We start from the raw sequence: 22,978 nt of genomic DNA on the forward strand, positions 1-22,978 counted from the left end.
CCCACAAAAATCGATGAATCATAGGCATTCTGGAGGTTTATAAGAAAGGAAAATGGAAAATACAACTCTCATTTTAAGTCTCCTTGCCATTAAACCTGCTTTCCTGACTGATATGTCTGAACAGGAAGTAAAGCGAGAGCGAATCAGTGACCCATCAGTGATCAAAGTTTGACACTCAGCCAGACTAGAACGTCAGTCGCTATACCTTCCTGTCCCCGTGCCATCCAGATCCTGGATTTCCCTAAAAATGACAGAGAAGGACAAATAAGATACAGGGAAATCAGAAGAGAGTGTTATGGATAATGTGAATGAAGGAAGTAGTATGGAGAATGGCTCTTAACTTTCCTGTCAATATGCGATTGTTCTCAAACTATTATTCAGGGTTGTTCTCAAACTATTATTCAGGGTCAGACAGGGTCAATTCTTGAATAAAAGATCTGTCTCGATACCACAGGAAGTGGTGCTGCTGCTTCAGCATGTGGCACTTCATCTACTAAAACAAAGCCCTATTTTTAAGAGTCATAAAGTTGGGGTTTGGGTTGTGGCTTCTTATATTTGCACATAGATGCTGTTGGTGAGGAAGCGGAAGTGGGAGAGATGGCAGCTCCAGCATTTTCTCCAGAATGTCCTGCCAAGTGCAGCTTTGAGTAATTACCTTCTGCCTACTTACACTTCCTCAGCAATTTCCTCACATTTTATCCCAAATCTTCAAAGCTTTTGCCCATGTGGGCTTAAAACCATGTGGATAAAAGTGTCCAGACTCCTTTGTGGCGATGCCTGCAGCTAGAGATGTCTGTGGTCACTCTGCATCCTGGTCTGGATTAGTGGTTCAGAACTGAGTAACCCTGGGAAGAATGGCAGTGGAGTTCCGCTGTCACTGATTATTTGCAACATCTGTACAGTCTAAACATGGAAATACCTTATGTACTTTCTAATTCACATTTTCAGTTTTGACCAGGAAGTTGCTTGGTCACTTGAAGAATCTAACTTTGAATGAATTTGCATTTCAAGAGGCTCCAATGCACAGATGGAGTATTATTTTAGGAAGACTATGACTGTTATACCTGATGGAGAGGTACTAATAATTTGACTGGAGTTAAGAAACCTGAGTTCTGTGATCTAATGTCAGACCACCCACAGACTAGCTCCGTGATCATGGTCAGGTCATCCTAACTTGGGCCTTCAGTTATTCCATTCATAAAACGAAAGGATTTTAACTGGATTCCATAAAACCATAAACTGTAACTTTCTGTTCTATTTTTTAGCACAAATGCTCTGTGGAACCCAGGATATGTGTAGTGCTCTGGAAAATTTTGGGGAGCCAAATGAATGTTAAAAACTTCAATTAAAAAAAAATTTAAAAAAAACCACTTCAATTATATGGCCTGTTATGAAGTATTAAAAATAGAGGAATGGTATATGTGTGTGTGTGTGTGTGTGTGTGTGTGTGTGTGTGTGTGTGTGTTTGCCTTAATAGAATCTAGATAGATGCAACTGACAGGAGAATTTTCTAAAATCTTGGTTCCATAGAAATTCTTTTCCTCATGGGGTTTGTGTTCCTCTGTTTTCTTCTCTAAGAAATGATCTTTGAGGAAAGTAAGACTTGACTTGGATTGCTCAGCTGTGCCTAATGGTGAGTGTCTCAGGAATTGAGGGTTAGTACAATGACCTAGAGTTGGACGAGCAGGTCCCCCTTGTCATGCCAGTGATGGGGGCAGATGAACGTCGTCATCTTTCCTACTATAGCAGCATGCACCATTGAAACGGACCTGCCCGAGAGGAGAGGGACCGTGCAAATACTTGGGCTTCCTGTTATTGTTCTGTCCTCCCACCAGCCCTGCGTGCAAGGAAAGACCTAAGGTGCTGAGACACTCAAAGTATCCTGCTGTACATCAGAGAATTCTACTGATATTTTCTCCTCTTACCCTTTAATTTGACTTTTCCTTTCTAAAGGAAATTGCCTTATTTTGTCATTCATTCTGTTTCCATTGGATTTTTTCCTGCTTGTACTGTGTCAGGGTATTGGTCAAACCTGAAATGTCCAGCTTCTTTAATTAGTATTGTTGGTTGAAAGAAAACAAAAAACAATAGTCTCCCTTTCTTTCTGGGCTGATCAAGTTCTATTTTCTAGTTCATTTTTCTTATACACATTTATTCCTGGACTGCCTGAGGTCTCATGAAGTGTTTGGATATTTTAACTTGAGTAAATCTTAAACCATGATATTCAATGCCATTCCTGACCTGGCTCTAAAATTCCTTTTCTACTCACTTGATTTTCTACTCTGTGCTCCAGACAGCCTTGCCCATTCGCTTTTCCCTCTGGGAAGCTGCTTTCTCTTGCTTTTGCTCCTACTCGTTCCTTTGGGTGCAACCTCCCTTGCTCCATCTACCCAGCACAGCCCTCAATATGCTCTTATCCCCACTTTCCAGCTGGAAATACTTTCTTAACTTCCATACTTATTTTGTAACCTCTTTTGACCCTAATCATAATTTTTATTGCCTTGTTATTACTATCCACATGATAGGGCTCTCACATTAGATTAGAAACTCTGGGAGGGCAGAAATGTCCCTGATCAATGTCTGCTGATTGAGAAAACAAATGTTTGTTCTTCAGCAAAGGCTTTGAACAATGTCTATGTGAAACATTGTTAAAATAATTACATTATTAGGACAGTTGATGAAATTTGAATTAGGTTAAGGTTACATCGTAGTTTAGCATCAGTGTTAAATTTCCTCAGACAGTTGGGTTACACATAGGTGAACGTTCTTCTTTTTAGAAAATGTAAGTTGAAGTATTTAGAAGTATTTTCATATGTACAAAGTACTCTCAAATGGTTAAAGAATGTGTATATATATTGCCTATATATGTGTATGTAGATAGAGAGTGGTAAAGTAAATGTGGCAGAGTGTTAGCAACTAGTGAGTCTGGGTGAAGGGCACTCTTTGTTCTATTTTTGTAGCTTTCAAATATATTTGAAATTATTTTAAAATAAAAAGTTAACAAAATGAAAATTAAATTTTATATGCCATCTAATCAAAGATAATCACAGAAGACTAGGAATAAAGGAACATGTATTTGTAGATGAAAAATTAACTTATGGAAAAGTCTAGAATCCATTCATTTAATATTTTACAAATGACATTGCACAGAGCACGTGATGAACTCTCCAAGTTGTGAAGCAGATCAACTCTTCTGGATAGTCAGATGCTAAATGGTTAAGGATAAATGGCAGGATAATTTGGGACAGTGCTTTGTGTGGAAAAGCAGCAGATGCACCTTAAAACACAGGTATTGTGAGGTCATGCCTCTAGGGACGCAATAAGTCGAAGTGCAATTAGAAGTTGATGGGCTCTTGCTAGGAGTTCTAATGTAGAGAAAAGATTTCAGAAGCATTGCAGGTGGTTTCTTTTGTGTACGACTGATACTGAAGATGCCAACTAAATGGCAGGCATTTTTGAGAACTATTTTGGAAGTCAAAATATTTTTGGTATAGACATATTGAAATATAGGCATATTGGATATCTATTGCTGTGTAACAAATTAACTTAGTGGCTTAAAACAACAAACATTTATTATCTCACAGTTTATGTGGATCAGGAATTTGGGAGAAGCTTAGTTGGTGGGTCTGGCTCAGGGTCTCATGAGGTTGTAGCTGGTATTTCAGCAGGGACTACAGTCTTCTGAAGGTTTGACAGGGGCTGGAGGATCCATTCACATGGCTGTTGGCAGGAGGCCTCAGTTCCTCACTATGCCCATCTCTCTATAGGGCTGCTTGAGTGTCTTAATGACATGGCAGCTGGCTTCCTGCAGAATGGTGATCCAAAAAGCAAGATGGAAACTGCAACGCCTTTGATGACCTAGGTTTGGAAGTTATACTCTGTCAGTTTTGCAATATCCTATTGGTTACATAAGTCTATTCATTGTGAGAAGGGTTTACACAAGACAGAATTCATTGGAGGTCATCCGGGAGGCTGGCTACAACAATAGGGTATAATGAGTGCTGCAAATCATAGCTGTTGAAAAAGGGAAAGAAGGAGTGTATCTTATAAAAGGGATAAAGGGCTTGTTGTTGGATGGGCCAAAAAAATTAGAGATCTTCATGTTGGGAAGAATAGGTAGGAATATTACTGAGGAATATTAAATTGTGAGAGTTTAGGAAAATCAATATAATTTTATTTACTGAATTCTGGAATGAGAAGTAGTGTTTGAAGTTTTGAAGTTTGAAGTCTTTTTCTAATAAAGAAGAGGTGTATTGTTTTCCCAGTAGGAGATAAAAATAGACTGAATCAAGAAAATATAACTGGGACTGAGAATGGCTTAAACCCAGAACAGCTCTCCCAGTTATCAACCCTATTTTCTAGTATGTGTCCCAATCCTGCCAATTCTTTCTTTCATTGCTCTCTCACATACTTCCCATTCCTGAGGCTACCACCCTGGGACAGGCATCCCACGTCACACCCGAAGACACTAATCTCCACTCACTTTGTTCACCACCAGGAGGCAATCCCTTGGTTGGATTTTGAACACCTACTCTGTGTTAATCTTCAGAACACCTCTTTCATCAAATAATGCACCCTGCTCATAGACTTAAGTGTATTCCACTGCAGACAGAATAAAACCATCTGAACTCCTTAGCCTGGGGCTCCAGACCCTTCATCAAGAAGCTCTTCCTTCCTTTCTAGCACTGCTTCTCAAGATTCCTTACAAGACCTCCTGCTCTCCACTCTCAAGGCTTGACTCACACTTTTCCTTCTGCCTCGTGGCCCCTCCCCATTGTATTCATTTGCCCAAAGGCTTCCTTTAATCCTGATGTGATGCTGAGGGCAGATCGCAGATGTTGCAGTCATAAGCCAGCCATGTTCGAATCACCGCTCTGTTTTAATTGATTTCAGGTGAAACATTTAATCTCAGCCAGTGAGATTATGCATGTGAGGTACGAGGTACAAGGTAGGCACTCAGTGATTTCTAGTTTTTCTCCTTTTGGAAACTTTCTTTTCAAGTTTGACCTCTTTCATGAGCCTTCACTGCTCACATCGATTTTTCTATCTTCTTAAAACTCTGGCAATTCTTTCTACATTGACTCATTTGTCAAATAATTATATTTTATTTATAATCTTCCTCCATAGTAGATTTTGAACTATTGAAGCTAGAGACCATGCTTCATAAGTCATAATACTCCCCGCAGTTGCTTGCACTTAGATCCTTAGTGAGGACTGTTTGTGGACTTTTTTCCATATGTTGTAGGCGATGGATTTACAGGGATGTCATAGAGTACTTTGCAGAGTTGATGATGAGCGGGTGACCATGGCTTCCCCCAAACTCTCCCTTAATGTCACCTAGATTACACCTGTGGGGCGGCTGGTTAAGTAGGTGAGGCTGTACCTCTGTGTTACCCCAGCAGCTCTTTCAGTCTTAATCCTTAATTGTGGCTGCATCCTGCTGCGTTGAGATGGCCAACGGTTGTGGCTGTTCTCCGTGTGGTGTGAGCCCCTCAGGGTATCTCAGTGCCAGGCAGCCTCAGGGGTTTGCCCAGTTTTTGCTTGATGTGAAGTGCTCAGTGAATGCCAGAACTGATATTAAACACCCACTTCATGCTAATGTGTTGGTTTTTTTTTTTTTGGTTGTTTATAAAATCCTTATAAGTTTATAAAATAGGATTTGAGAATACCTTTCTTTTTTTAAATGTTAATAGCCACACTCATTTAACTTTTATTATTAGAAGCTTCCAAGGAATGCTGGGGGGGCTGCCATTACAACATGATTTAGTTTGACTTAGAAGCATATCTTGGTTGTGGTATTTGATGTGAGCAAAATGATGTGAGGATCCCCAGATGAAAATAGATAGCATTTTACTGCTTCCAGTGTGTAGTTATGCTTGAGTAAATTAATACGCTATTAGAATAACTAGCTTTGGGTGGTGAAAATAGAAATCAGGACAGTGCCTCAGGGATTCCTTTTATCGGTGAAGTAGTATTTCCATGGAAGTCGTCGTCTGAGGTTGTTCTTGGGGCAACCAGCAAGCATTACTCTTTTGACATCTTGACTACCCTGAAGCTGGACCTTTGATACTCTATTCACAGGTTCAGAGCTCCAGGAAGCGTACAGCACATCTGGGCAGCCTTTCTGAGTGATTCATGGTAAAGCTAGTACATCCTTTACAGATAACGTGATAGAGTGATCAGTAGACTAGGTGACTCTTGGTATCCAGGGGGGAAATTGTGAGAATGTGGCTGTTCTTAATCAGTAAATCACTTTCATCGAGAGAACTGTGAGAGGATTTTAGAGTAGTGAGCTTGAAAAAACAGTGGGTAAGGGCATCCAAGTTATTTCTATGTGTGCACTTAATGATTCTAATAAGGAAATAGATTTTAGAGCCAGAAAGAATTGTCTGGAATCATTTATCCTTCTGTTGTTGCAAAAATAAATTAGCAAGTCAACGCCCCATTATTTATTTCTCCCTAACACACTCATAAAGAAACTACTCCCTGTCATCACAACTCGGACTCATCCATTGTAAGGATTTTATTCAACCTGATTGTTTACTGAGTTTTTTGTAGTAGAATAAGCAAAGCCTGCCTTCCCAGTAGGCAGTAAGAGTTAACTCTGCCTGCTGTGTTTCCTCTTTCTAATAGGAGCACTTTAGCAATGCTCATCAGTTGTACTGATTTTCTGTTTTGATTTTTCCATAATAATTAAGTGAATGATATGGAATGCAATCAAGTTTGGCACTAGGGGGTTCATGCAAATGTCTCTTTATTTTTTTACATTTAAAATTTTGTTAAACTTAAGAGGCAAATTATTTGAAGGCAAAGACTGGGTGGGTAGGGGTAGCTCAATATCCAATTTAGAGTTTTGAATATTTTCAGAACGTCTGTTTCAAGGAAGCATATCACCACTGTGTTGCCTTTTTTTTTTCAGTTGAAATAATGCTCTTTTTTAAAGATTGTGTTTTGTTTTCATTTGCGCTCTAAGATTATAGTGTCAGACAAGATGGCACAGCTTAAAAGAGAAATGAGGAAGAAAAATATTTATTGAAGTTTTTTCCTTCAGGGTAGACACAAAGGAAAAAAGGTACACACGTTTACTCATCAAAACCTATAGAAGAAAACAAATCAAAAAGGGAAAAGGTATATGAAATGCCTTACCCACTTGTTTTGATTGCCTATCAGTGACAAGACAAACAAAAGGAAGGACCACCCATGTTTCTGAATATAGGGAAATATTTCATTTCTATACTCCTTTACAGCTCATTGGCACATTTGGGAAATGTCTTCTCCCCCTACCATGTATCAATATAACATATGAATTCTTTCCTCAAATGATTTTAATCAGTTCATGTGAGTTTGCACGATCCTTTCTTCTTGATTTAGCAATTCTTTTTGCTTTGAACATTTTATACTTTAATGTAGATTATTTTAGAACTCAGTTAATTTTCTAATTTTGATTTGGAAAATGCTTTGGGAGTAAGAGACAGAGTGACATATATACAATTTTAAATATACTGATATTTTTCCTTCCATGAATGCCGCCGGCAACTTTGCAGTGCAGTTTGATTTTTCTGTATGCTGAATTTCAGAAGCAACAAGGAGGTGACCAAATTCTGCTTTTTCTTTTTTTTTCTGCCATCCTCTTAGTGAGGTTAAACCCTTCACGGGGCCATGCATCAAGTACAAAACAAAAAGAGATACCAAATTAACGCTAAAATTTTCACATTAAAAGAGAACACAGGGACTTCCCTGGTGGCTTAGTGGTTAAGAATCCGCCTGCCAATTCAGGGGACACGGGTTCGAGCCCTGGTCCGGGAAGATCCCACATGCCGCGGAGCAACTAATCTCGTGAGCCACAACTACTGAGCCTGCGTGCTGCAACTACTGAAGCCCACGAGCCTAGAGCCTGTGCTCCGCAATAAGCAAAGCCGCCGCAGTGAGAAGCCCGTGCACTGCAACGAAGAGTAGCCCCCACTGGCCGCAACCAGAGAAAGTCCACGGGTAGCAGCGAAGACCCAACGGAGCCAAAAATAAAATAAATAAATAAATAAATTCATTAAAAAAAAAGAGAGAGAGAGAACACAGCCTCTTCCTTTTTCTTGGCAGTTTGATTCATTGCTTCCAGCAATTTCCAACTTTACAGACTAAACATTTCTAATTGGGAAATGGATGGTTTGAGTCTGAGTTGGTGACTCAGGATATAAACTTTCCAATTTGGGGTAATTGTTTGTGAGTAGTTGGCAGATTACTGCTGACCAGCTCTTGTTGTCTTTAGGAAAGAATGAAGGTTAAGATACATATTTCACACTTCGTTGAAACAGAATACTTACCTGACATAGATAAGGCAATGAGACAGAGAGATATTTGCCATGCTTATTTGTTACAACCAAAATATAAAAGGTTTACTTTTTTTGATGGATGAGGAAAATAGCACAGTATATTACATGTCCTTAACTGTGAAATGGGGATGATAAAAATACCTACGTAAGTTACTGTGCAGATTAAATAGGTAATTCACGTAAAAGGTTCAGCACTGTGCCTGGCACAGAGTAATAGGTCAGGAAATGTTAGCTGTTATTGTTTATCATCATCATCATTACTTTGTATTTATTTCTGTTAAGTAGCATAGCTTCTTTAATTATATAATGTTAAGCTTCAGATTTTACAACTTCATGATGGTTAGCCTGTGAGAAACATTAGTAATTTGAATTAATTTATAAGCAATATTTTGGCTACTCATTTATGCTTTATATGTTGGAATTATTTCATAATGATTGAAATCTCTCAAAGATTTCACTACCTCTCATAGTGGCTTACACTATCTTTTAATTATCCTACAAATCCATGACCTTTATTCCTTATTCCAAATCAAACATTTTCTTTTGTTTTAGCCTTTGTGGATTTAGAGATAGGTAATTTGTCATAATATACTTAATATACTTGTGCTTATAACAATCTTGATTTTAAAGAACTTAATACTTCCTCATTTAATCTATTGTCTGGAATCTGAAGAATAAACTATTTCCTAAGGTTAGGTGTTTGCCCATATTGTTGTTATTATTTGTTTGTTTTAAGATAAACTTACCTTTTAAAACCACAAGATTATTATTCAATGAATTTGGTTCCCAGACACTAAAAACTGGTAACCTCATGGTGTGGAAAATTAGTACAACTTCTCAAAATGCCAGCTCTCACCCAGAAAATAACTGCTTAGTACCATAATCTGACCAGTTGTTACTAGTTTCACCAGTTTACCAACAAGCAGGCTAATGCTTGTTTTCTTTTTTTTTTTTTTTGGCCTCCCGGCATGTGGGATCTTAGTTTCCTGACCGGGGATTGAACCTGCGCCCCTTGCATTGGAAGCGATGAGTCTTAACCACTGGACCGCCAGGGAAATCCTGGATCAGCTATTTCTATGTCCATTTTTATAATGATTACATAAAATCATTTTATATAGTGTGACAAACTTTTCCTCCTCACTAAGGGCCAGGTTCCCCACACCCCTGCCCTCCCCTGCCTCCCAGGAGGAGGGCTTCTGTGCTTCCATCTCCATGAAGGGCTCACCCTCCACCCAAGGGGCCGTATCAGGCATCCCTCCTCACTCTTACTCCCACATCAATCACCAAGTCCTGTCTATTTCGCCTCCTGAAAAACTCCCAGAGTCACTCAGTTCCCTGCAACCCCAGTGTTACTTCCTTATTTCACTCGCAGTGGTGTCTCACCTGACCTCCCTCTAATAGTCTCCTCCTGCAGGTCCCTCACCCCCTGAAGCCAGTGATCTTTCGAATGTCACCCTGTAGCCTTTCCTAGCTCTCGGTAATCCTCGGATGAAGTTCACATACTTTGCAATGTCTTATAAAACCCATGGTGATACGCCCCATATCTTTCTCCAGCTGAGCTAGTTTGAGCTCCCTAAGTGTGCCTGACCTTCCCTCACCTCCGTTCCCTCTGCCTGGAACATTCTCCTCCCTCTTCTTCTGTCTCCTTTGCAGGCCTAACTCTTCTGAAGATATGTTACTAATTGTTTTTCCTTTTTGGTCTTTCTTCCTCTCGATAGTAATACCAGGTTCATTTTTTCTAACACTGACCGCCAAACACCTTTACACTTTTTTTCTATACACCTATGTAGAAACCTCTATAAAACAGCTGGTTTTGTCTCTGTTCAGCAGATGGGGAGACAGAAGCACTAAATATAAGAAATGTAAATCACAATTATTAAATTATAAAGATCTTGATGGGCAGGGACAGGAACTAGATGTGTGTTTTATGTCCAGTGTTTGCACGGTGCCTAGGATAGAGTGGGCATTCAGTGTACGTTGAATGAATTATTGAATGACTCTCAGTTTAAGCCTGAGGTGCCTCTGTCTTGAGTCAATGGAGCTTCTGTTTCATTGTTTATCCTCTAGGACAAATGAGGCCAGATTCCTCTGTGTGCCCTCTTCTTCCAGAAGGGAAATATGCCTGGTGAGAGAATCTGGAAGACTGTGTTGCTCTGAGCTGTTGAGGTAGATTCCTTTAATGTTAGCTGGCATGGAAGAGAAGGTCTCTTGTTATGGTGGCAATTAATGATGATTTGCACTTTTTAGTAATTTACAAAATGGTGACCATCCTGACAACATAAGAAATATCTCTCTCTCCTGGACCGTGAAAGCTGGTGACCCATCATAAATCCAAGACTCGTTATGCATGTTTCAGCCCTAGTAACAACTGGTACTGAATAGTTGATGTGCTCAGAAGAATTCTGTTTGGGTCATTTTAACGCATCTTTAATTTGGATTTTTTTTCTTGTAGGTTGTTCTTCAGAAACAATGGTTATTTCTTTGAACTCATGCCTGGGCTTTATCTGTATACTGTTATGCCACTGGATCAGGACAGCATCATCTCTGAACCTTGAAGACCCTAATGTGTGTAGCCACTGGGAAAGGTAATGGTTTTGAAAGTAGTCTGAGAAATAATTTCTGATAGATTCCTTTGTATACTCTCATTATCAGTACCATATATAAAATTAGAATTTGAGAAGAGATTATAAAATTACTTATATGTAAAAATCATTAGTTATATGTAATAATTAGATAGTATAATTCACCTTGGTCTTAGAGAATATATATTATGTGAAGAAAACTTGATATACTGATTCTAACACAGGTGCAGTTGTAAGACCAAGGAAAACATTAATAGATTGATTAAAACGACCTCCCTAAGGTCTTCTCCCTGCTCTGTATCTGTTTGCAATAATTTGGTGGAACTGGACCTATGCATGGGAACCAATGAGGGAGCAGTGGAAGACAGTGTGGAATAATATCCTAGAGTGTTGAAATGAATGGCATAAAAAATTGTGCAGTAGGTGGCCTGAAAGGGAGACATGATTTCTGGAGGAACTGGCAAGGCTGCATGGAAGTATTGTCCCCTGAGATGTCTTTGAAGACCTGAATAAGACGAGTAGATGGCAGTGATTGGGTGGGGTTCTAGGATGGAAGGTAGTTTGAAACCAGTGCCATGCAGACCACTAAGGACTGTGCCCAGTAAAACTAGAGTCAGTACAGGATTGAGGAGGGCAAGGTTGAATAGATTATTTGAAAGCAGATGATATAGTATCCAGATCTAGGTGATTTGCAGTAGGAAATACAGAAGAAGTACAAAATAATAGGTCATCTTATAGTCCCTTTTAGAACACAGAAACAGCACAAACCATTTAGTGATACTGCAGTGCCGTCAAATGCAGTTTACCGTGCTCTCACGTGCTACTTGCATTCCTAGGAAAGTGTGTATCTTTATTCGAAATTAACATTGCACTTGCAAGTTGTTCAAGCAAATAGAAGGTGTCAAGTACTAGAGATTAATACATATTTGTAATAGCTGTAAGTTCAATGACATCAAACTCTTGGTCTCTTTTTCCTGTCACCCTCAGCATCCTGATGAGTACACCACAGAGTAAACATTCTAATCGCTGTGTCACCCACGGGTGGGATGCACAAAGCTCAGAGTCTTTCAGGCACAGCAGCTGTATTATTCTAGGGGCACACTGGTTCCTCACTCATAGCGTTATTTATCGGTGAGGGCTCGTCCCCAACTCCATTGGCAGTATTACATTCAGGGTAACAAAAACATATTTTCCTGATCAATCAATAGAGTTATGTAGCCTTATGAAACTTTAAGCTGTAGAGGAAATATGAATGTGTAATAAAGTTCTATGTATTTGTGCTATTAACTATGTTATATAGAATTTAAGGGAAGGGACCTCCTATTAATTATCTTTATAATTTTCACAGAACCACTCATAAAACATTTCATCAACAAAGTACATAATAAATATGATTAAAGTAATAAAAATGAATTGATGAATACGTGAATAAGAACATATCAAATTTAGAAGAGGGATCGTCCATTGGTGGTTGAAGTTCTTGGAGGATGATAGCTTTGGAATGGGAGGAAAAATCAAATTTGTTAGGTACTGTGAGATAAGAATCAAGAGATCTTGGTAATACATTAACTGTGGAGGTGAAAGAGGCAGAAAAGGCTGAGATTTAGAACCTGCTGTGAAAGAGTGGAGGTGTCACTGCACATATGGAAAAATAAAAAGAAGAGAGCTGATTTGACAGGGAAGAGATTATTGTGGTTTTATCATGTTGTATGGATATGATCAGTTTGAAATATGGGCCTGGATGAATGTTTAACTTTTCATTTAAACAAAACATTAAAAAGATATTTCCCCCAGGTTTTCTTTTTTTTTTTACTGGATGTGTTGGGTCTTCGTTGCTGCACGCAGGGGCTACTCTTTGTTGCGGTGCAAGGGCTTCTCATTGCTGTGGCTTCTCTTGTTGCTGAGCACAGGCTCTAGGCACGCAGATTTCAGTAGTTGTGGCTCGAGGGCTCTAGAACGCAGGCTCAGTAGTTGTGGCGCACGCGCCTAGTTGCTCCGCGGCATGTGGGATCTTCCCAGACCAGGGCTCGAACCCGTATCCCCTGCATTGGCAGGCGGATTCTTAACCACTGCGCCACCAGGGAAGCCCCCCCACCCTCCCTAGTTTGTTTTGACATTGTCCTATCTTATAATCGTCGTGGACAAAAAGGCCTTATGAAATATAAGAAAGAGTATTGGCTTAGCCCTGTTTTTTTCACTTAAGCAGTCCAGTGATCTTGGATGAGTCTCTTAACATCATCCAATTCAAAGATTTATTGTGAAACTTTCATCAAATAATGTATGAAAGATGTTTTGTAAAATAAAAAGTGCTGGATGAATGTAAAAAAAAAAGAAAAGAGAAATATGCGCCTGAAAGTGTTTGGGAATATAGATTTGGGAGTCTCCAGCATGATGAGAGAACAGATGAGCTCTCCGAGGGAAAGGCTACAAAGAGAAAAGAATCCAAGACTTCAGGTAATCCAGCACCCACTCAGATGTACACATTTTGTCCTGATTTCTTGCTGAATATTTAACCATACTTACCAACACATAATTGCATTGTTCTGTTCACCATTTTAAATTCCCAATGTCTAAAACACTGCCTTGCATATGGCATGTGCTCAGTGAATAATTGTTGAGGAGTAAACTCACCTTCTGGTAGGAAAGGAAATGACTAAATATGGACATCAGTAGTGGGGATGGGGAGGGGGGAGTGATAGAGAAGGGGCACATTAATCTCTAAACCTAATATAATTCCACTGTTGTACAGGTGATTAGAGTAACCGCTAAAATACTCACTAATGGGGAAGAAATTCAGTGTGGAAAAATAGGAAAATGATGGAGATTTTTTTCCTGTCTATATTTTTCCTATAAACTGCTAAAAAGAAAAATTGACAGCTACAATTTTCTTATTGATAGATTTTCTGTTATAAGGCTAGATAATGATTCTTTGAAGAAAGGTTAAAAAAAAGTGGAATTGTTTTGGCAAGAATGGAGAAAAGGAGTATAAATTAAAATGATCAAATAAAGGTGCAGCTGACAGCTTCTCCTGTATTTTCAAAAACTGAAATGAGCTTGAATTGAAACAGGGAGAGGAAGATTAGCTTCAAGGACAAAAGTCCTGGTAGTAGGGCCAAGTAGTGCTCATTGTAGGTTTTCCTTACACTAAAGCCCACCTGTCACCAATGGTTCCGAGCCATGGAATCACCTGCAGCCTTGCTTCTCAGAGTGTGGTCTGTGGAGCTGCAGCGGCAGGAACCTCAGCTGGGAGCTTGTTGGAAATGCAGACTCTCAGGTCCCTCCCCAGACCTACTGAATCATTTATTTTCAAATAAAAGTATGCCTCATTTTAATGCAGCAATTGTGATTCTTAGAAGTTATACATGAAAGGAAATGAAGGAAAATGAAATCATTTAAAATACACAAGGGATGCTTGTTATTAAAGGAATTCTGCACAGCATCCTTTTGGAAAATGAATAACTCCATGAATCATCTGTTCCTTCTCCCCATCTCCTTTCCCTGTTGTGTGAGTTTAAGTATTTCCATATAATGGGGTTTCTTCTAAAGAAGGCACAAATGAAGAGAAGCCTTTCTCTGCCCAACCCCTTGGGGGTGGGACACAGGAGTGGTAATAATTGAAGCTGCATTCCTGAAGCGAGCAGAGATAAGAAATGATAATTATTACCGTATTTAATTAAAGTAACAAGATAATCTAGGCAGATGAAATGTAATTAACCACTTTGGAATGTGTCCAAGTGATGATGGCTTTTCCCCCCTGTTCTTTGACCTTAAATTAAATCTTGTTGGGGTTCCTCCCTGGACAATACTTAATAGTTTAAAATCACCGTGATGATATGTTTTCAGTGTGTTTGAGAAGATTAAACAAACAAGCAGGAGATAAAGGGTTTTGCATCTTGATGCTGAAAATAGTGTAGAATTGGGACCAGATTCCTTTTATACCACAGTTTGCCACTCACTGTCTGCTTTAGAAGCTTTCAATATTCTACAACATCTGAGAGGGGACAGAGGTACAGGATGCTGTCTGGGGGTCTTGGTGTTAGTACCGGCTCTAGACTGACCACTAGCACTGGGAGCTCGGTGTGGCTTATTTGTGATGAAAATGGGATTGGACTAGACAATTGAGAAGGTTGCTTCCCATTCTGTGACTTTAAGAGCAGCTGCAGATGAACAGGGAGGTGTGGACTATCAAGAGGTACTAATTAAGTTCAAACAGCAGCACTGAGGACCAGAGGAAGTCATCCAGTTCTCAGAGACATTTCCCTTCCTGATGTGGGCACACAGCTTCCAGAAAGTGGCCCCTTGAAAAGTGACAACAACTTAATTGTCTAATGATAGGTGGGTATTGAGCAAATTAGGTGTAGTTGTGAGTATTTGGTAGTCATAATTTGAAGACTATTTACTAACATGGAGAAATGCTTATGATAGCCTTAAATTTAAAAAGTAAGTTTAAAATTATGTGTATAGCATGAGTATGAAAATATAAAAACAAAAGACAAAACTATAAGTAAAAACTAAAAACCCTAGGGATGGTAAAAGAAGTACAGCAAAATGCTATGTGTGGTTAGGTAAGAGTTATACAGTTCTCTCCCTCTCTTAAAGATTTGTTTTCCAGATTTTCTAGTGTGATTATAATATCATTAAAAATGAAAAGTTGGGGCTTCCCTGGTGGCGCAGTGGTTGAGAGTCCGCCTGCCAATGCAGGGGACACGGGTTCGTGCCCCGGTCCCGGAAGATCCCACATGCCTCGGAGCGACTGGGCCCGTGAGCCATGACCCTTGAGCCTGCGCGTCCGGAGCCTGTGCTCCACAACGGGAGAGGCCAAAACAGTGAGAGGCCCCGCGTTCGGCAAAAAAAAAAAAAAAAAAAAAATTAAAAAAAAAAAGAAAAGTAAAAAAGAGATTGTTTAGAAAAGAAAAAGAATGTATGCAAAAGAACAGAAAAGAAATTTGGGTTGAAAAGGCTTAGAGCCCTTCTCCCGTAAACTTAAGTGGAAGCCTCAGTAGCTGATCAATGTGAAAAGTAATTTATATTCGGTCTGTTCTTCATTGAGTTTGAGACTGAATAATTCTAATTAGAAGTGTCAAGACTGAAGAGAAATGCTCAACCATAATGAATTTTACACTTCGATTTCCCCCAAACTCTCTATATTTCTCTATTAAAGTAAGAGCAGGTTATTTTTAGCATTTACGTGCTGGCCTCTCTTGAGAGCCCTTTGAGGGCAGGAATTGAATAGAATTTATTCAATAAACATTTGTTGAATTGGAATCCTTAATGGTTTGATTATCCTTTTATAGAGAAGAGCTTTTTTATATCCTAAAAGCAGAGAAGCAGCCTGCAAATTAAGCTATTGGTGAGCAGCAAATGTCCAGGAGAGGAAGGAAGCTCATGTACTTTAACATTTTCTCTTATTGAAGAAACCTTCCAGGCTGCTAGAAATTAGTGAAAACACTTTTCACGTTTGCTTGTGGAGTCAGCTCCCCCATCACATCCAATGGCGTGTGTTTGGCCAGGGTCCCTTAGTTGATTATCACTTTTGCTCTCCAAGGCATTCAGATCTTAACACTTAACATGGCCTGTGAAATTTTGTGGGAATACTGCATCAGGCCTAGTTCTAACAAACCAATTTAGTTCAGCTAAATTAGTACTATGGAGCCTGGTAGATTACATTTTTTCACCCAAGCAGCATTAATTTAGGGTGGTTTCTTTTTCATTCCCATAGCACATGTGGAAAGTTGTTCTGTTTTGCTCATGGGAATGTAGGACTGCCTAGATGGCAGTTCCACACACACAGGACATTCATTCGCTTTGCTCTCCACTAGAAATGGAATGGAGAAATAATGCTGCAGGCCTTTACAAGCTGCTGGATAGGGAGGGAAAAGAATTGGCGAGGAAGTCTTAGAAATTGCAACAACCTGAACCTCAGGACACTGCTAGGGGTCTGAAGAAAATCTGAATAGCTTCATGTGATATTTCATTCCAAGAACGTTTATATTTTAACGAAGGCCTCTCGCTTTACCCCAAAGGAGTTATATCAGAGATGTAGGCAGTGGCATACTCGACGCTCGTCTGAACCTGTTCCTGCAGGTGTTGTCTGCTGGAATAGAAGGAAGTAGTCATCTGAAATGTATGTTAGAAATGCAGAATGCCAAGTAAGAAGGGATCTCCAAGAACATCTCTGAACCCCTGGTTTTATGATGTGATTGTCAAAACCCCGGGAAGTGAGGTTACCTGCTGAAGGTCAGCCAGGTGCTCAGTGTCAGATCAGGATGATAACCCTGCCTTATTCTAATCCAGTGATTTTTTCACTGGGACTTATTGCATCTGCCTCAGGCTTGTGGAGGATCCCTAAATTTACCTAGAAATCAAGTTGCAATGTCCCAAAGAATCAAGTACAAACAGTATGAATTGTATGATTAATTCATGGATGTCTCATAATGGCTGAGAGAGACCACTTGGAGAAAGAAATTGCTCTGTTTGTGAGGCCAATACTGCTTAGCTTTTCAAATTAGAAGTTTCTGCTCTCTATCTAACCTGAACTCTTCAGGCTGAAATTTTAACCTCATTCCTTCCGTACCTTCTGTAGTTGATAGTTCCTATTAATGAACTTGGGCTATTGATCTACACCAAGTGAGTCCATGATTGAGGCCCATTTTGTTGTTGTCATTGTTGTTAGCATGAATTAAAGATTTTAGTGGAAATCTTTAAGAGACTGTTAAAGAAAATAGAATAAATTGTTTTGAAAAGAAGATTCTCCAGATTTTCCTGTAGGCAAGAAATCTGAGCTCTTGAGCATGTAATAGACTGCTTTGAAATGAAGAAATATAGGATTGAACATTGAATATTCTTTATATTTCATGGGTGCTTTTCAGCCACATTCTTAGGCCCTTAGGAGTGCATGCTTTTACTCTAACAAGAAGCTGTTAGTGAAAATATGTTGGAAAACAGGCTGTTTAAGTAGCAACAGGTTGTTCATATGATTATTTCAGGCTAACTGTCTCAGCCATATGTTTAGAATTGGGTTTAAAGACTTCTTTGTAGCTTCTATGTAGAGGTTGTATATAGTCTTCCATTGCCTAAGAAGTAGGGCAGGCACAAGAAAGAAAATTATTACAAGTTCCAACCAGAGAAATATAGTCTTTCTGATTTTCCAAAATCAGTAGCAAAATGTACTTGGATTGTCTTTTTGCTGATTACCCTTATTATTTGCATGAGGCCTAGATTGAAAACAATTTGTGAAAGGTCTTGATATCCCTGGACCCCGGGGGAGGGGATGGAATTAAATACAGAAAAATATGTGGTGATACGTTTTTAAATTTAGGAATATCAGAGTTTTGGGTGAATAGTAAATGAGATTTTTTTGAACTGTATAGGATGAACCCTTGTCTTTAAAATATATTATTAATATTGGATCTTTTAGGGTTCTAGTACAAATAGAAACCTGAAAAAACCTGAAGATTCTCTGTTAAAGGTCAGTGTGGAGTTGCAAGTGGAGATAATTTAGCCAGTCACTGTTTTTTTGGTACACAGCCTATCAGTAATGTAAGAAAGAGAAATACTGATTCCTTCTCTTTCCTCTTCTTTTCAGCTACTCCGTGACTGTGCAAGAGTCATACCCACATCCCTTTGATCAAATTTACTACACTAGCTGCACTGACATTCTGAACTGGTTTAAATGCACGCGACACAGGTAATGGAAGCTCAGATGTATTTCTGTGTTTGGCAAGCTGGGAAGGAGTCTGATATGAGATATCTCGAGATAAGTGAAGTAGGGAAGTCATGAAACTTGATTCCTTGAAATAAAGTGTAGGTTGGCTTAAATGGACAATCAGTATATTCTTAGCAAATTAGTGAGTTAGCATAATATTGGTCAAAACATATATCCCATGTTTCTTCTTAATTATTTTGGAGTACTTTGCTTTTTATACCTTTATTATATTTAATAGCTTTTTGTATTAAAATATAAAGTCTTGATTTCTAATCAAATTACAGGTCCAATAAAGTAACAATGTGATTTTTCCCCTTTCTATAGAATCAGTTATCGGACAGCCTATCGACATGGAGAAAAAACTATGTATAGGCGCAAATCCCAGTGTTGTCCTGGATTTTATGAGAGCAGGGAAATGTGTGTCCGTAAGTAAGACTTGCATCCCTTGGAGGTTCATTTATTTTTTGCAGTGTTGGTTTGCATTTAGGGGAGGCTGGAACAGAGGCCTGGGGAGATGGGGCATCTTGGATCATTCCCTTTCATTCACTGCTGCTTTCTTGGCCTGTGTAAGGAGGGAAGCATTAACTGTGTCCCTCTGTCCTATGAAAAATCTCCAAATGAATGTCACTTGAGGAGAAAGCAGATGTTGTAGAAAGATGATTCAAGGCAGGATGCTGCGATGTTCATTACAGTCCTTCAATAAATGTCTGTTTGGAAATTGGTCAGGAAGTCATTGAACTTAGGTCACAGAAGAGAACAGAGATGTAACCTTCCTGCAGCAGCTCAACAGAGTCCCGAGTCAACTTCTGAAAGGCCAGCATGTTCTTTTCTGATACATAGAATGATACGCTTATTAAAGGTAGAGGAGCTTTCGCAATAGGAAATGACTGTAAGTCTGGGTTACAAAGTAGACCTTTTTTCATTGTCATTTCTCTCCTCCCTCCCCTCCCCATCTCACCAATTCATTTTGCGATGTTTTGTTTTGTTTTTTAACATCTTTTTTGGAGTATAATTGCCTTACAGTGTTGTGTTAGTTTCTGCTGTATAACAAAGTGACTCAGCTATACATATACATATATCCCCATATCCCTTCCCTCTTGCGCCTCCCTCCCACCATCCCTATTCCACCCCTCTAGGTGGTCACAAAGCACTGAGCTGATCTCCCTGTGCTATGCGGCTGCTTCCCATTAGCTAGCTATTTTACATTTGGTAGTGTATATATGTCCATGCCACTCTCTCACTTCGTCCCAGCTTACCCTTCCCCCTCCGTCTTCAAGTCCATTCTCTACATCTTTGAGATGTCTTAAGAGAAGTTTGATGTTTTATGATGCACTTTAGGAAATCCTAGAATATCATGTGACATGCAGTTTGCAATTGGGGTTTCTTACCATTGTGTTTAGGACACGTAGAAGAGAGCAACAAATACAATTTTATTCAAATATCTTGGCTCAACACAAAGTTAGAGGGACACCTTTGCTTTCTGAGCTGAGATGCTGCTGTTGAGTAGTATAGAGAGAGACAAAGTTCTGCTCTAATTTGGAGGTACTAGGAGTGGTTGGACACATCACTGGGCTTAAAACTCTGCAGAGCTGAGTGATAGCACTGGCTTGGCCATCAATCTTCTGGGTGGCCCTGGATAAACCATTTATAACTCTTTGAGGCTAATTTGCTCTCAAGCAGCAAGGGGGTTTGGACCAGTGTATGTGTCATCTTCCTTCCAATCCCTGGAGTCTATTCTTTATTTATATAGATGGGGTGATTTCTCAAATTTTTATTCAAAACCAAGGCTATACATAATAAATGTTCGTTGAAGAGAAATTATAAAATGTAACTAAGTGAAAAGAAGAAAATACAAATATGTTGTGAATGTCTTTCCTGGTCAGTAAATGAACTTCTGTAACATTTAACATAAGTCAGTATGTTATTGCATTATAGATGTTTATTTGACTGATCTCAACTCTTGAATATTTACATGATTTCCGAGTTTTAACTATTATGGACTGCTTTAGAAGACATCATTGTGGTTAAATCTTTGTTCATATCCATAATTAATAGGTAAGGATAACTTCCTAATAGTAGAATTGCTGGGTCAGAGGCATACACATATTTCTAAGATGTTTGGTGTTTTTCCAATTTATACCACCACCAGCAGTATAGAATGTCTTTTTGCTTATACCCTGTGGCAATTTTCCGTTTGCTATTTTTTTTCTTTATTTGCATGTGTTTGATTAATAATGATGCTGAATAAGAAAACTTACATGTTTATAATCAAACATCTTAGAGAATAATCATGAAGTGATCTCTGTGGCCCAGGCTGATGGGAAATTTTCAAAGGAAAGCCCTGAATACACACAGAGTGAAGAGTGGGGAGGCTTCGCTGGTTGGGCTGGCCACTTTACAGAAGCTTCGGGATGATATTATCTTGGTGCACTTACCAGGGTTCAAACTTACAAATACAATTGTCAGCACACTGAGAAAATAGTTCTGTCTCCCAGGATTCTCTTCTCTTAACCCAGGTCATAGGAACCATCTATAAAGCTGGGATGCTAATTCATTGTTACACAGAACCTGGAGAGGTGCTTACAGTCTCCTAGTCATACCTTTTCTCCTTGAAGGTCTGGCATGTGAAAAACTAGATTTTATTGGCAGCTGATGTGGGGAGTGTGGATCTGAGCAAGGTCAGTTAGAGAGAAAATTTTTAGTGCTTCGTGGTTCCAGCCTCCCAGAGCCCAACACCGCCATCATTTTATTCAGTAGTGCAGCCTGCCTCAGAAAGCAAGGCTATCCCACAGCACCATCATACCTGGTAAAAATTATTGCCGTCATATGATGGTAAAGATAACTCTTCCTTGATCTCACACAAGACAGGTTGCAAGGTGTCCTCCTGACCGCTTGGATGGACACCTCTAGAATTTGCCTCTAAAATTCTCCTTTTCTAAGCCTTCTTGGATGACCAACTGTTCCTGGAGACTGAAATATTTTTTCTTCAGATATGTTAATATATTTAATCAGCTTACTGTCTAGTCTCAAAGGCCTAGAAGCTATTTGATCTCTTTAAGGGTATTTTGCATGTCTCCACTCTGATGTCTTGATTTCACAGCTTAACCTCAGAGGACAATCATGCTTCCCTGATTTCCTTGTTCTTGGGGATGCCACTGGTAAATCTTCTGTTCTCTCAACAGCTGACACTAGTGAGGCACCCTTGTGGACAGAGAAGGAAGAGAGAACACATGATTCTTTGTTCTGCTTTCATAATCTTTTTTTCAACTAGGTTTTGCTGCCAGGCACCTAGCACTGTCACCATTTTAACTGTTTCCAGCAAGTTATCAAAAGGAATTGAAACACAGGAATTGATAATAATTTTAGTTTAATTTTGGTAATCAGTTTACCTAGAAGGCAAAAAAAGGATGGTTTCACATAACCACCTGTATTAGGAAAATAGTTTCTTTTAGGTGTCTGGGGTATCTCCCCTGGAGAGAAAGTTCCATCCTCCCATCCCTCTCCACCCCTGCTGCATCCTGCCCAAGATTATGCATCTCTGCTAAACTCTCAGGCTGTGCAGAAGCTGCTGGTCCACAGAGCACACTTTGGGTAACAAGGGTCTGTGTTCAGAAGACAGACATGTACCATCAGGCAGGAAGAGCCAAAATGGAGTGTTCAGGGAATAACGTGGTTAGAAGCCTTTCCTAAGAATCTGGTCGGAGAAAAAGAATGAATTGGAAAATCTTCCAAGGAGAAAATACTAGACATGAAGATGTCTATGATTCCTTCCTGAGGTTTTAACCTGTTCATAAAATTAATTAAGCTTGTAAGTGTATTCATTTTTCAGAGTTACTATTATTGCCTAATTGTGTGTTTCATTGCTTTTTTAAAAACTGGAATATCATTTATTTACTTTCTTGACTTTTTAAAATATTTGAAATAATAGAGTTGTCATACACTATCATGTTAGTTTCAGGTTACTACATAGTGATTTGACATTTCTATATATGAAGAAATGATCTCCAGGATAAGCCTAGTAACTATGTGTCCCCATACAAAGTTATTACAACATCATTGACCATATTCCTTATGCTGTATATTACTTACATACCTGTGGTTTATTTATTTTATAACTGGAGAGTTTTACTTCTTAATCGCCTTCACCTATTTCACCCCCACCCCCTCCTCCCAGAAACCACTCATTTGTTCTTTGTATCTATGATTCTGTTTTCATTTTATTTTGTTTTTAGATTCCACATATAATTGACATTATACAGTATTTGTCTTTTCTGTCTGACTTATTTTACTTAGTATAACACCCTCTATTCATTTTGTTGCAAATGGCAAGATTTCATTCTCTTTTATCTGAATAGTATTCCACT

The 22,978-nt window shown here is 39.1% G+C and overlaps 1 protein-coding gene across 2 annotated transcripts in view; it reads left to right on the forward strand.

Moving 5' to 3' along the window:
* MEGF10 (multiple EGF like domains 10) overlaps window positions 1-22,978 on the forward strand; it is a 260,577-nt gene that overhangs the window by 127,044 nt on the left and 110,555 nt on the right. For both annotated transcript variants that reach the window (XM_082651796.1, XM_082651797.1), the window contains 3 exons: window positions 10,780-10,912; window positions 18,495-18,596; window positions 18,939-19,039. In XM_082651796.1, coding sequence (XP_082507922.1) covers window positions 10,797-10,912; window positions 18,495-18,596; window positions 18,939-19,039 — 319 coding nt within the window. In that variant the 5' untranslated portion in view covers window positions 10,780-10,796. Of the gene's footprint in view, window positions 1-10,779; window positions 10,913-18,494; window positions 18,597-18,938; window positions 19,040-22,978 lie in introns of those variants that run through there.

The sequence above is a fragment of the Grampus griseus genome (genome assembly GCF_964374135.1).
Source record: "Grampus griseus genome assembly, chromosome: 3".
NCBI classification, from domain to species: domain Eukaryota; kingdom Metazoa; phylum Chordata; class Mammalia; order Artiodactyla; family Delphinidae; genus Grampus; species Grampus griseus.